At 45.6% G+C, this 15416-nt stretch overlaps 1 protein-coding gene across 5 annotated transcripts in view; it reads left to right on the top strand.

The window, feature by feature from the left end:
* VWA3B (von Willebrand factor A domain containing 3B) overlaps window positions 1-15416 on the top strand; it is a 211225-nt gene that overhangs the window by 29622 nt on the left and 166187 nt on the right. For all 5 annotated transcript variants that reach the window (XR_012325581.1, XM_033838164.2, XM_033838165.2 and 2 more), the window contains one exon: window positions 5641-5810. Coding sequence is in view for 4 of the 5 variants with exons in the window: in XM_033838164.2 (XP_033694055.1) it covers window positions 5641-5810 (170 nt within the window). In the remaining variant the exon portion in view is untranslated. The remainder of the gene's footprint in view (window positions 1-5640; window positions 5811-15416) is intronic.

Raw genomic sequence — 15416 nt, 5'->3', positions numbered from 1 at the left:
ATCCTCAGAAACCCAGAGGAACAAATGTTTCCCATTAAAGAAGAATGAAATGCAAGCAACTTTGTTCTTTGGCCTTTTAAGTTTGTTTTAACATCTGTAAAAATTCAAATGTCTGGACACCTTAATAAGCATTCAAGAAATGGAATATTTCACAGGCTCTTGGACGTGTGTGTGTGTGTGTGTGTGCACGTGTGCGCGCGTACCTGGGTGCTTTCCTTCTTTGTCTGTTTACCTGGCTCCCTGGTCATAGGTGGCTCTGGCAACCTGACCTGACTGCAAGATTTCCTGGTGACCTTGACTTTCTGTTTTACTTCCCTCTGGTTTGTATGTCTCCTTTCTCTGGGGGGTTTTTCCCTATCCCAGGGAATGTGTAACAATTTAGTGAGTTCCAGGGAAGTTCTGTAGAAGAGGAATAACCAAGAAAGAAGCTTCCAGGCACTGGTCATCAAATGTCACGCGAAAACTCTTGAGAAGAGACCACGGGGTATGAAAGATGCTAAACATATTCAGACCGTGGTATTCTCCACCCAGAGCTTATATCTGGCTGTGGTCCTGAGGAAGAGTTTAGTAAATGCAACTGCCTCCCATATAAAAATGCCATGCTCTGTGTCTTACAAGGAGTAAAGAAAAGCATGCACGGGGACTTCCCTGGCAGTCCAGTGATTAAGACTCCGTGCTTCCACTGCAGGGGGCATGGGTCTGATCCCTGGTTGGGGAAGTAAGATCCTGCATATCTTGCGGAGCGGCCAAAAGCAACCCCAGAAAAGCATGCATGTGTTAGGGGTGGGGAGAGAAACGGTTCCCATAAAGACCCGCTGCTCTGCCCTGAGCCCCTCACGTCCACCCCAGTGAGTTTCCAGTTGGTCCATGTGGCTGCAGTTTGCTATGAACGGAAAGGATTTAAAGCTTAAGAAGTGTCTTGAACAGTAAATCTAAAACCCCAGCCTTTTCCTGCTCACGATAACCTGCTTTGAGTTTTCATCTCCCTCCGTGAGTGGATCCTGAGAGGAAGCAAGACAGTGGGTATTGTCTCATGTTCAAAGATTAACAGGGAAGTGGGTTTTTGTACCCGTTCCACGTGAAGAGGGAGGGCTGACTGATGGGCTTGGTTACGATGGGGGAGGATGCCCAGAGCCCACTGGCCTCCAGGACTGGTCTTTGTAACCATGGGTGGGCCAGGAAGGTTTACCAGAGACAGATGACAGAGCGTGAGCCTTCGGGCCCAGGAAGAGCCCGGGCCGAGCGTGGGGTCTGTTTAAATCGTGTATCTCGTAGTGGCGCACGAAGAGCACTGTTGGTGGATGAATTACTGGTGTACCCTGTAAAAAAGAACCTGGTGCATGGGAAGGGCAGCCCCTGGAGTACTGAGGAGGTGTTTAGAGCGGCTGGTGTTGCCCTCAGAGCCCAGGCATGTGTCTGGCACAGGGTTTCTACTCTGCAGCGTCCTCTGGTCCCTGGATGCGTCTTTTGGAAGTTGGTAGCTTCCCTGGCCTTGTTGAGGAGGGGTGCTGTGTCAGGGGGCCCTGGATGGCCAGCTGACCCAGGACGAGAAGGGTCCTTAGGAAAGAGATGGCTGTTTACCCAAAGCCCCAGTTCCCAGCTACCTAAGGGAGGGGGACCTGCCTTCTGCTTTCAAAGGCGCCTGTATTTCTCTTTGTGTTCTCTCATCCTCTCTTCCATCTACCCGATAGGCACAAATTTGTTTACTTGTTTTTAAAAAAGTCATATTCACTGAGAGACTAGGTGGGTGAATTAGAGGCAGACCCCCATGATTCCATAAGGAACCTTCACCACTGAACAGTGAGCAGAAGGCCTGGCCACATCGGTCATGACCCTGGCACTTCATTTTCCTCCTTGCTGCGGCTCAGACAGGCATCACATCTTTTCATCTTTGCCTTAGCATTGCCTAGCAATGGCAGTGCCTAGCATGGGCTCGATAAATGTTTGTTGAACAGTGAAGGAATAGAAAGGAAATAATGTCAATATTCTTGAGATTGGGGGTTAGATGTGGATCCAAGAGATTCCCGTCCCCAAGCTATGGTACGGATTTGAGTTTTTTTGAATTGAAGGGAGGTGGTCTGCATGGAACCAGGTGGGTGAATTTGCTGAGCCTTGTATGCCTGCGATGGGGATGTAGGGTTGGAATAGGGATCCTGAAGCCCAGGAGGCCGGAACGTTGGTGGTGGTTAATGGTGTTAGGAGGAATCTGAGAAGGGAGCTGGGGCAAGGGGCAGTCACCACCTTGGGTGCAGGGTGGGGCGGTCAGAAAATCCAAATGGGCTGAACCAGGGAGGGCGGCCACAGGCACAGGGAAGATCTGGAAGTTAGATCCAAGCTCTGGAGTTGGTCAACACTGTTGTAATGGTCAAAGTTGCATGAAGGAGAAGACAGAATTTGCTGGACCTCTCACTGCTGTTCCGGTTGACTTTCATTTTTGTTTCCTAGCAAAGTGGGAATTTTTACACCCAGAGGCCTTGGGAGCTTCTGACAGGCTGGAGCAGATGGCGGGCAGAGTGGAAGCAGCTGCTCCCAGTTTGGTTCTTCTTTTCCCCAAAACCCATGGCTGGGAAGATGGCAAGACCTCCTTGGTCAGGCGGATTGCAGGTTACCTTGGGAAGCTGCAGAACATGTGGCCCGACAGAATAAGACATATCAAGTGAAAACATAAAGGCTCCAACCTATTTCACGTAGTATAAAGTGGCAAGAGTTTTTGAGTCATGGTTAAATAGCTGCATGGAACCCAAATATTTTCTATGTCTGGTGTTATCAAATTTGGTACAAATCAGCATTTAAGGTGATGCTGGTCAGTGAAGAAGCTGCTCCAGGTCCCCTTGCCCTCAAGGAGCACAGAGGTCCTGGTTAAGGAGTGAGGATTCCCATGAGGGTAATTCCCTTGAGCCAGACAACCTCCTGGACCCAACTTTTGGTCAGTGGTAGTGAGATTGGGGGTAGGAGCCTTGGATGCTGTGGGGACCAAGAAAATGAAAACAGTGCCCACCCCTGGCCACCTTCTTGTTGCATGATCTCGCCTCTCCAGTTCTGGGATTCACCGTCATCTCTAACACGCGAGGACCAGTCTTGCCATGATGAGCTGACAGAGTGCAGTGGCTGAAAAAAGCAAGGACAGAAGTTCGTGAGGTCAGGCAGGCTGGGTTCACTGGCTGCTCACCCGGGTCAAATAACCTGTCCAGGCCTCAGTGTCTTCATCTGTAAACTGGGCATGATAACAAGAATTCAAATTTATGTTAGCTTATCATCCCCAATAGCAGACGACCTCAAAGCCATTTCACTTTCAAAGGCATTTTGCCAAATTTGGGGGGATAGTAGCAGGTAGCATATTTATCGTCCTCTTTGTTTTTCTAAATGTCATTATGCGAGCAGAAAGGAGAGGCAGAAAGGCAGTGTGCAGATGGTGGTGAGGTAGCTGGTCTCTGGGAAAGCATACTCCTGGAAATCTGGAGCACAGATAACTGAGAGTTGACCGAAAACACAGGCAACTAAGAAGCTGAGTAAGGACCTTAGTGAATAGTGAATAACCCCATAGCCTTAATTAATGAAGGAAAGGAAATCCTGACTCACTGCTGGCTATAGCAATTTCTGGTTTGCTGAAGTCTCGAGGGAAAAAACATCTCTGTGTGAGGATTTCAGGCTCTTGGGTTATTGCCAGAGCAAAGAAGCTGTCTCCACAGCATGCGGTGGAGACAGAGGGAGTCAGAAGCTGCCGACAGACCAGCCAGAGTTGTTTGTCCTCACTCACTTCCCTGTTGATCTACCAAACCCTAGAATATACTCCCTGGGTCTGTTCCCCTGTCTTGAGCCATGTGTGTTCTTAGACCCTCTGAGAGGATGAAGCTGTCCTCATGCTAAACTTGGGCACCAACACAGCTGGAAAACTAGTAACTGCAGCTCACTGGAGCCTATTCAAGACGTCTTACAGAAGGTAATGTCTAACACCAGGAAGAGAACAACATAGAATGCATTTTCTGGAAGAACAGTATTAGTTGTATAATTAGGAATCTGGAGAACACTTTCTTCCTCCTGTCAGTGTGTTTTCTGCTTCTCAGGTGACTGACTGGGAGAAATGTACAACCTTCCTCAGTCTTTACCTCCCATGAGGTACTTCTGAAAATCAGGGACTTTGTGATGAAGGGCCTGAGAGAGAGAGTCACGGGGGCAGGAAGACTCTTTGTGCCCAGCCTGGGGAGGAATGTTGCTGAAGTAGGCTGGGCTCAGCTCCCACCCCGGCGGTCTCCTAACTCCCAGCCGGGCCCCTCTGCCACCCTCTCCCCACCTGCCTTCTTGGGCACAGCCTGCCCCCTGCTGCCACAGACGGGGTGTCCTAAGCAGCTGGGAGCTGACCCTCAGCCCACCTCTCTCTGGGCCAGGTAGCTTTAAGTCCCAGCTTTGAAGGCAAGGTGAGGTAATTGACTATTTACCGTCAGCTAACTGGGGATGTGTGATTAGAAGCTCATGAATCCTAAAGGGCTGGTGACATCTGTTTATCCCTTAAAACACAATACAGGGACTCCCCTGGTGGTCCAGTGGCTAAGACTCCCCTCTCCCAATGCAGGGGCCCACACTTGATCCCTGGTCAGGGAACTAGATCCCACATGTATGCCGCAACTAAGACCCGGCGCAGCCGAATATATAAATACTTAAAAAAATACAGTATATTTTCTGGGGGTTTCTGCCCCGTTATCTGTGGAGACAATCACTTAGGCTGCTGTTAGGGGCAGGTTTAGGTGATATGTGTTCCTGGCTCTACCTGTGGTTTTACTTTGTGTGATTAATATACATACCTAAGCGTATGCCATCTCGTTGAAGCTCAGTCATGAAGTCAGCTGCATAATCTCCCTTTTCACAAGTGAAGAAACTGAACCTAAACCACTTGCCCGAGGTTACAGAACTCCTCAGTGGCAGGGGAGACCCTTAGAGCAGTGTGGTTAAGGGTGAGGCCCAGTGGATGGCATCGACATCTTTACATTAAGCAGGGCATCGTCTCCTACCTGGGTGAGGTATGCATCTCCCAGGTTCCTGGTTTAAAGCTGGGGTGTGTGTGTGTGTGTGTGCGCGCGCGTGTGCGTGTGCGTGTGCGTGTGCGTGTGTGTGTGTGTGTGTGTTTCCTGACTCCTGGCCTGGCGTGGCTCCTGACTGGCCGTGTGAAGGCAGGACAGCCTCACCTCCCCAGGCGAGTGTGTGTCCCGGAGGTGAGACCAGCTGGGAATATGCCCTCCTTCCCACACGCAGCCTCAGACGGAGGATGCCTGAGCCGGCCCTGCAGAATTCTGGCACCGCCATAGGGAATGGCTAATAAGCTTCCTGCCCCCAGTGGCCGGCCGACACTTCCTTCATTCGTGGACTTGCATAACTTATTCGTGGGCTCGGAGGAAGCTCTTCTCCAAATCCACCAACCATATCCTTCCCATGCAAAGCCTGACACTTCTTAGCACCGGGCCTTGAATATCTTACTTCCTGACTTTGGCCCCAACACATCGTCATGAAACATTGAGCGGTGCTGCTCTTCTTTCTGCCCGCTTATTTTTTTAAAGAGGCAGGTTTATAGAGAGTATATTGCCGATGAGTCTGGTTCACAGCTAGGGTGCCTCAGGGAAATAAACTGTTGGTATCACTGTTCTGCAGGTTGAATCCATTTATTACTTTGTGGCGGGGGATGTTCCAGAGGAATCCAAGGAGCTTCTCCTTCAGGGGGCTTTGGAGGTCCCATATCCTGTCCACATGGTGTCCTTCAATGCCAGACGAGAGGGCACGACAGCTTTCTTAAAGGATCTGAGTGCCAAGACCCGAAGCAGGTAGGCAGAAAAGGTGCTCTGGGAAGACTGCGAGCGAGCTGCGTGCTTGCCTGTAGTCGACAGTGGGTCTTGATTCCTAGCGGTCTTCCTGACCAGTCGGTTGCTGTGTTCTCCTCTTTCCAGTAGTCTTTAGTCTCCATTCACCTTTGCTCCTCTACCTGGCATTAATCTTGACTTTTTTTTCTGACGCTTTGACATTTTGGGGTCTTGCTGACCCTGGACAGACCGCGCCTCCCAGGTTAGCTGATTCGTAAAGACAGTTAAAAGACTCACCCGGGACGGAATGCACCTTTTATGTGCAAACTAACAAATCCAGCCCACACTCTCAATCCAGGCTCTCGTACCCTAAACGCTGTCTGTCCCCTGTCCCAGTCACCCCAGCGCCAGGTACCAGACAGCTCAGGACAGCCCCTACACTCCAGCACCCGCTGAAATCATTTCAAAGTAGCCAATCCTAAGCCTGCTTACTCTGCCTCACCCATTTCTTTCTGCAGGATCCACAAGAAAGACTTGCCCATGTTTTCCCCTTGTTCTCTCTGCTTCCTGACCAAACCTGGGGCTTCCCTGTGTGGCCCTGTGTGGTGTGGCATGCCCCCATCTCTTTGGAAAAATATTGGTTCTGGCTGCCACAAGAAAACACCACAGACTGGGTGGCTTAAATGACATATTTATTTCTCACAATTCTGAAGGCTGGGAAGTCCAAGATCAAGGTGCTAGCAGATTCTGTTTCTGGTGAGAAATCTCTTTCTCTCTTGTAGGCAGCTGCCCTCTTGCTGTGTCCTTCCATCCTTCCATGGAGGACAGAGAGAGACAGAGAGACAGAGACAGAGAGAGAGAGAGGGAGACACAGACAGAGAGACAGAGAGAGAGGGCATGTAAACTCTTCGGTGTCTCTTCTTAAAAGGATACCAGTCCTATTGGATCAGGGCCCCACCCCTATGACCTCATTTAACCCTAATTACCTTCTTGTAAGTCCTGTCTCCAAATACAATCCCATTGAAGATTAAGGCTTCAACACAGATATTTGGGGAGGTGATGGGCGGGGGGCACAATTCACTCCATAGCAGAAACTGTGAGTGGCAAACTATCTTTTCTTTTTTTTAACATCTTTATTGGAGTATAATTGCTTTACAATGGTGTGTTAGTTTCTGCTTTATAACAAAGTGAATCAGCTATACATATACATATATTCCCGTATCTCCTCCCTCTTGCGTCTCCCTCCCACCCTCCCTATCCCACCCCTCTAGGTGGGCACAAAGCACTGAGCTGATCTCCCTGTGCTATGGGGCTGCTTCCCACTAGCTATCTGTTTTACATTTGGTAGTATATATAAGTCCATGCCACTCTCTCACTTCATCCCAGCTTACCCCTCCCCCTCCCCGTATCCTCAAATCCATTCTCTACTTCTGCATCCTTATTCCTGTCCTGCCCCTAGGTTCTTAAGAACCTTTTTTTTTTTTTTAGATTCCATATATATGTATTAGCATATGGTTTTTGTTTTCCTCTTTCTGACTTACTTCACTCTGTATGACAAACTGTAGGTTCATCCACCTCACTACAAATAACTCAATTAAGTTTCTTTTTTATGGCTGAGTAATATTCCATTGTATATATGTACCACATCTTCTTTATCCATTCATCTGTTGATAGACACTTAGGTTGCTTCCATGTCCTGGCTCTTGTAAATAGAGCTGCAGTGAACATTGTGGTACATGACTTTTTGAATTATGGTTTTCTCAGGGTATATGCCCAGTAGTGGGATTGCTGGATCATATGGTAGTTCTGTTTTTAGTTTCTTAAAGAACCTCCATACTGTTCTCCATAGTGGCTGTATTAATTTACATTCCCACCAACAGTGCAAGAGTGTTCCCTTTTCTCCACACCCTCTCCAGCATTTATTGTTTGTAGATTATTTGATGATGGCCATTCTGACCGGTGTGAGGTGATACCTCACTGTAGTTTTGATTTGCATTTCTCTAATGATTACTGATGTCGAGCATTGTTTCATGTGTTTGTTGGTGATCTGTATATCTTGTTTGGAAGAATGTCTGTTTAGGTCTTCTACCCATTTTTGGATTGGGTTGTTTGTTTTTTGGATGTTGAGTTGCATGAGCTGCTGGTAAATTTTGGAGGTTAATCCTTTGTCAGTTGCTTCATTTGCAAATATTTTCTCCCATTCTGAGGGTTGTCTATTTGTCTTGTTTAAGGTTTCCTTTGCTGTGCAAAAGCTTTTAAGTTACATTAGGTCCCATTTGTTTATTTTTGTTTTTATTTCCATTTCTCTAGGAGGTGGGTCAAAAAGGATCTTGCTGTGATTTATGTCATAGAGTGTTCTGCCTAGGTTTTCCTCTAAGAGTTTGATAGTGTCTGGCCTTACATTTAGGTCTTCAATCCATTTGGAGTCTATTTTTGTGTATGGTGTTAGGGGGTGTTCTGATTTCATTCTTTTCCATGTAGCTGTCCAGTTTTCCCAGCACCACTTATTGAAGAGGGTGTCTTTTCTCTATTGTTATAGTCTTGCCTCCTTTATCAAAAATAAGGTGACCATATCTGTGTGGGTTTATCTCTGGGCTTTCTATCCTGTTTCGTTAATCTATATTTCTGTTTTTGTGCCAGTACCATACTGTTTTGATTACTGTAGCTTTGTAGTATAGTCTGAAGTCAGGGAGCCTGATTCCTCCAGCTCTGTTTTTCTTTCTCAGGATTGCTTTGCTATTCGGGGTCTTTTGTGTTTCCATACAAATTGTGAAATTATTTGTTCTAGTTCTGTGAAAAATGCCACTGGTAGTTTGTTAGGGATTGCATTGAATCTGTACACTGCTTTGGGTAGTATAGTCATTTTCACAATGTTGATTCTTCCAATCCAGGAACATGGTATATCTCTCCATCTGTTTGTATCATCTTTGATTTCTTTCATCAGTGTCTTATGGTTTTCTGCATACAGGACTTTTGTCTCCAGAGGTAGGTTTATTCCTAGTTATTTTATTCTTTTTGTTGCCATGGTAAATGGGAGGGTTTCCTTCATTTCTGTTTCAGACTTTTCATCATTAGTGTATAGGAATGCCAGAGATTTCTGTACATTAATTTTGTATCCTGCTACTTTACCAGATTCATTAATTAGCTCTAGTAATTTTCTGGTAGCATCTTTAGGATTCTCTATGTATAGTATCATGTCATCTGCAAACAGTGACAGCTTTACTTCTTCTTTTCCGATTTGGATTCCTTTTATTTCTTTTTCTTGTCTGATTGCTGTGGAGAAAACTTCCAAAACTATGTTGAATAATAGTGGTGAGAGTGGGCAACCTTGTCTTGTTCCTGATCTTAGTGGAAATGCTTTCAGTTTTTCACCATGCGAACGATATTGGCTGTGGGTTTGTCATATATGGCCTTTATTATGTTGAGGTAAATTCCCTCTCTGCCTACTTTCTGGAGGGTTTTTATCATAAATGGGTGTTGAATTTTGTCAAAAGCTTTTTCTGCATTTATTGAGATGATCATATGGTTTTTCTCCTTCAGTTTGTTAATATGGTGTATCACATTGATTGATTTGCATATATTGAAGAATCCTTGCGTTCTTGGGATAAACCCCACTTTATCATGGTGTATGATCCTTTTAATGTGCTGTTGGATTCTGTTTGATAGTATTTTGTTGAGGATTTTTCATCTGTTTTCATCAGTGATACTGCCTGTGGTTTTCTTTCTTTGGGACATGTTTGTCTGGTTTTGGTATCAGGCTGATGGTGACCTCGTAGAATGAGTTTGGGAGTGTTCCTCCCTCTGCTATGTTTTGGAAAAGTTTGAGAAGGAGAGGTGTTAGCTCTTCTCTAAATGTTTGATAGAATTCACCTGTGAAGCCATCCCGTCCTGGGTTTTTTTTTTTGTTGAATGATTTTTTTTTTTTTTTTTTTTTTGTGGTATGCAGGCCTCTCACTGTTGCAGCCTCTCCCGTTGCGGAGCACAGGCTCCGGATGTGCAGGCTCATTGGCCATGGCTCATGGGCCTAGCCACTCCGCGGCATGTGGGATCCTCCCGGACTGGGGCACGAACCCGTGTCCCCTGCATTGGCAGGCGGACTCTCAACCCTTGCCACCAGGGAAGCCCTGTTGAATGATTTTTAATCATTGTCTCAATTTCAGTGCTTGTGATTGGTCTGTTTACATTTTCTATTTCTTCCTGGTTCAGACTCAGAAGGTTGTACTTTTCTAAGAATTTGTCCAGTTCTTCCAGGTTGTCCGTTTTATTGGCATACAGTTGCTTGTAGTAATCTCTCATGATCCTTTGTATTTCTGCAGTGTCAGTTGTTACTTTCCTTTTTCATTTCTAATTCTACTGATTTATTTCTTCTCCTTTTTCTTGATGAGTCTGGCTAATGGTTTATCAATTTTGTTTATCTTCTCAAAGAACCAGCTTTTAGTTTTATTGATCTTTGCTATTGTTTACTTCATTTCTTTTTAATTTATTTCTGATCTGATCTTTATGATTTCTTTCCTTCTGCTAACTTTGGGGTTTTTTTGTTCTTCTTTCTCTGATTGCTTTAGGTGTAAGGTTAGGTTGTTTATTTGAGATGTTTCTTGTTACTTAAGGTAGGATTATATTGCTATAAACTTCCCTCTCACAGCTGCTTTTGCTCCATCTCATAGGTTTTGGGTTGTCGTGTTTTCATTGTCATTTTTCTCTAGCTACTTTTTGATTTCCTCTTTGATTTCTTCAATGATGTCTTGGTTATTAAGTAGTGTATTGTTTAACCTCCATGTGTTTCTATTTTTTACAGATTTTTCCCTGTAATTGGTATCTAGTCTCAAGGCATTGTGGTCAGAAATGATACTTGATACGATTTCAATTTTGTTACATTTACCAAGGCTTGATTTGTGACCCAAGATATGATCTATTGTGGAGAATGTTCCATGAGCACTTGAGAAGATAGTGTATTCTGTTGTCTTTGGATGGAATGTCCTATAAATATCAATTAAGTCCGTCGTGTTTAATGTGTCATTTAAAGCTTGTGTTTCCTTATTTATTTTCATTTTGGATGATCTGTCCATTGGTGAAAGTGGGGTGTTAAAGTTCCCTACTATGATTGTGTTACTGTTGATTTCCCCTTTTATGGCTGTTAGCATTTGCCTTATGTATTGAGGTGCTCCTATGTTGGGTGCATAAATATTTACAATTGCTGTATCTTCTTCTTGAATTGATCCCTTGATCATTATGTAGTCTCCTTCTTTGTCTCTTGTAATAGTCTTTATTTTAAAGTCTATTTTATCTGATATGAGTACTGCTACTCCAGCTTTCTTTTGATTTCCATTTGCATGGAATATCTTTTTCCATCCCCTCACTTTCCATCTGTATGTGTCCCTAGGTCTGAAGTGGGTCTCTTGTAGACAGCATATATACGGGTCTTGTTTTTGTATCCATTCAGCCAGTCTGTGTGTTTTGGTTGGAGCATTTAATCCATTTACATTTAAGGTAATTATCGATATGTATGTTCCTATTAACCATTTTCTTAACTGTTTTAGGTTTGTTATTCTAGGTCTTTTCCTTCTCTTGTGTTTCCTGCCTAGAGAAGTTTCTTTAGCATTTGTTGTAAAGCTGGTTTTGTGGTGCTGAATTTTCTTAGTTTTTGCTTATCTGTAAAGGTTTTAACTTCTCCGTGGAATCTGAGTGAGATTCTTGCTGGGTAGTGTAATCTTGGTTGTAGGTTCTTCCCTTTCATCACTTAAAATTTGTCCTGCCACTCCCTTCTGGCTTGCAGAGTTTCTGCTTAAAGATTAGCTCTTAACCTTATGGGGATTCCCTTGTATGTTATTTATTGTTTTTCCCTTGCTGCTTTTAATATTTTTTCTCTGTATTTAATTTTTGATAGTTTGATTAATATGTCTTGGCATGTTTCTCCTTGGATTTATCCTGTTTGGGACTCTGCACTTCCTGGACTTGATTGACTATTTCCTTTCCCATATTGGGGAAGTTTTCAAGTATAATCTCTTCAAGTATTTTATCAGTCCCTTTATTTTTCTCTTCTTTTCTAGTACCCCTATAATTCAAATGTTGGTGTGTTTAATGTTGTCCCAGAGGTCTCTGAGACTGTCCTCAATTCTCTTCATTATTTTTCTTTATTCTGCTCTGCAGTAGTTATTTCCACTCTTTTATTTTCCAGATCACTTATCCGTTCTTCTGCCTCAGTTATTCTGCTATTGATTCCTTCTAGAGAATTTTTAATTTCATTTATTGTGTTGTTCATCATTGTTTGTTAGCTCTTCATTCTTCTAGGTCCTTGTTAAACATTTCTTCTGTTTTCTCCTTTCTGTTTCCAAGATTTTGGATCATCTTTACTGTTACTACTGTGTGTTCTTTTTCAGGTAGACTTCCTGTTTCCTCTTCATTTGTTTGGTCTGGTGGGTTTTTACCTTACTCCTTCATCTGGTGTGTGTTTCTCTGTCTTCTCATTTTACTTAACTTACTGTGTTTGTGGTCTCCTTTTCACAGGCTGCAGGTCTGTAGTTCCCGTTGTTTTTAGTGTCTGCCCCCAGTGGCTAAGGTTGGTTCAGTGGGTTGTGTAGGCTTCTTGGTGGGGGGGACTAGTGCCTGTGTTCTCGTGGATGAGGCTGGATCTTGTCTTACTAGTGGGCAGGACCGCATCCAGTGGTGTGTTTTTGGGTGTCTGTGACATTATTACGATTTTAGGCAGCCTCTCTGCTAATGGGTAGGGTTGTGTTCCTGTCTTGCTAGTTGTTTGGCATAGGGTGTCCAGCACTGTAGCTTGCTGGTCATTGAGTGGAACTGGGTCTTAGCGTTGAGATGGAGATCTCTGGGAGAGCTTTCACCATTTGATATTCCATGGAGCTGGGAGGTCTCTGGTGGACCAATGTCCTGAACTCAGCTCTCCTACCTCAGAGGCACAGGCCTGACACCTGGCTGGAGCACCAAGACCCTGTCAACCACATGGCTCAGAAGAGAAGGGAGAAAAATAGAAAGAAAAAAATAAATAAAATAAAATAAAGTTATTAAAATAAAATATTTTTTAAAATTATTAAAAAAAATTAAAATGTAATTTAAAAAAAGAAAGAAAGAAGAGAGCAACCAAACCAAGAAACAAAGCCACCAATGATAAGTGCGAAAATCGATACTAAAAAAAAACGGACAGACAAAACCCTAGGACAAATTGTAAAAGCAAAGCTGTACAGACAAAATCACACAAGGAAGCATACACATACACACTCACAGAAAGAGAAAAAGGAAAAAAAATACATATATATATATTTCGGAAAAAAAAGGAGGAAGAGCAACCAAATCAATAAACAAATCTACCAGTGATAATAAACTCTAAATAGTAAAGTAAGATAAACATAAAACCAGGAACAAATTAGATGCAGGAAGCAAACCCCAAGTCTACAATTGCTCCCAAAGTCCACCACCTCAATTTTGGGATGATTCGTTGTCTATTCAGGTATTCCACAGATGCAGGTACATCAAGTTGATTGTGGAGATTTAATCCGCTGCTCCTGAGGCTGCTGGGAGAGATTTCCCTTTCTCTTCTTTGTTCCCACAGCTCCTGGGGTTCAGCTTTGGATTTGGCCCCGCCTCTGCATGTAGGTCACCTGAGGGCATCTGTTGTTGTTTCAGACAGGACGGGGTTAAAGAAGCAGCTGATTCGGGGGCTCTGGCTCACTCAGGCTGGGGGGAGGTAGGGGTACGGATGTGGGGTGAGCCTGCGGCGGCAGAGGCCAGCATGACGTTGCACCAGCCTGAAGCGTGCCATATGTTCTCCCAGGGAAGTTGTCCCTGGATCATGGGACCCTGGCAGTGGCGGGCTGCACAGGCTCCCGGGAGGGGAGGTGTGGATAGTGACCTGTGCTCGCACACAGGCTTCTTGGTGGCGGCAGCGGCAGCCTTAGCGTTTCATGCCCGTCTCTGGGGTCCACACTGGTAGCCGCGGCTCGCCCCTGTCTCTGGAGCTCATTTAGGTGGTGCTCTGAATCCCCTCTCCTCACACACCCTGTAACAATAGTCTCTTGCCTCTTCGGCAGCTCCAGACATTTCCCCGGACTCCCTCCCGGCTAGCCGTGGTGCACTAACCCGCTTCAGGCTGTGTTCCCGCAGCCAACCCCAGTCCTCTCCCTGGGATCCGACCTCTGCAGCCCGAGCCTCAGCTCCCAGCCCCCACCCGCCCCGGCGGGTGAGCAGACAAGCCTCTTGGGCTGGTGAGTGCTGGTCGGCACTGATTCTCTGTGCGGGAATCTCTCTGCTTTGCCTTCCGCACCCCTGTGGCTGCGCTCTCCTCCGCGGCTCCGAAGCTTCCCCCCCCACCACCCGCAGTCTCGGCCCGCGAAGGGGCTTCCTAGTGTGTGGAAACCTTTCCTCCTTCACAGCTCCCTCCCAGAGGTGCAGGTCCCATCCCTATTCTTTTGTCTCTGTTTTTCCTTTTTTCTTTTGCCCTACCCAGGTACGTGGGGAGTTTCTTGCCTTTTGGGAAGTCTGAGGTCTTCTGCCAGCATTCAGTAGGTGTTCTGTGGGAGTTGTTCCACATGTAGATGTATTTCTGGTGTATCTGTGGGGAGGAAGGTGATCTCCATGTCTTACTCCTCCGCCATCTTGAAGGTCTTCTTGTTAACTATCTTTTCAATGGTAGCTGTCTCCTGATCTGTTGGCCTCACTATACCTGAATAATAATAATAATACCTGCATTTCAAAACAGCCCCGTCTGTGCATGTGAGAGAGTTTGTGTCTCTTGTAGAGAGAGACCAGCTCCTTATGTGGTAACAAGGAGAATGGCTGAGTTCTTTCCTAAGTCAGCCTGTCTAAAATGGGTAAAATGCCCACTCTTGAGCATTTGTTCTCAAATTTAGCTGCTCATCATATTGGCCTGGGAGACATGGGCTTCACCTTGCAGGCTGATTCTGCACACTAGAGGGGAGTCTGGGAATATGCAGTTAGGCTTTCACTTTGCAAAGGCCTTTCACTACCTAGGAATCTTGATTAAAATGCAGATATCTTGACCACGGTCCCAGAGATTCTGATTTTCAGGGTCTAGGGAGGAACAGGGATATGCATTTTTAACAGGATCCCTGGTGATTCTGAAGACCAGTGCTCTGGCTTCTCATAAAGCGCTTTGAAATCTTTCAACAGCAGGTGCTTGGCTTCAATTCTGGGCTCTTGAAACCCCCAAATACAGAAGGGGCTCACTGCCCCCACTTTTGCTAGTGGAGAGAGAAGAACCCAGCTGGCAGGGCCACCTTTCTTGCTGGTCCTCTGCTCAGCTCATGTGGGACACTCTCTGGGAAGGTGAGAGGCCAGGGAGTAGTTTAACACGGGAGAAGCTGCAGTTCAGCCCCTGACTTTCAGGTCATGCTCCGTGGAGAGCGGATTCTGCAGAAGAGGACGGGGTACACCCGGGCCCTTCTGTCCCTCCTCTAGTCCTGGGAAGTGAGGCCAGCCCACGACCAGCAGTGCCCCTGCCCGCTCTGCTACCTGCCAGCCCACCTCCTCCCGGGGGTCCTGGATGGTCTCAGTGCATCTTTTGCTGTTGAGCCCCAGCTGAAGAGCAGTTATTATCAAACTGTAAAGGGCGTGTCCTGAGCATTTCAGCTTGCAGGGAGGCTGGACTCTGTGTCC

This window comes from Tursiops truncatus, chromosome 14 (assembly GCF_011762595.2).
Source record: "Tursiops truncatus isolate mTurTru1 chromosome 14, mTurTru1.mat.Y, whole genome shotgun sequence".
Classification (NCBI taxonomy): Eukaryota; Metazoa; Chordata; class Mammalia; order Artiodactyla; family Delphinidae; genus Tursiops; species Tursiops truncatus.
This window is presented reverse-complemented; position numbering and strand designations above follow the sequence as displayed.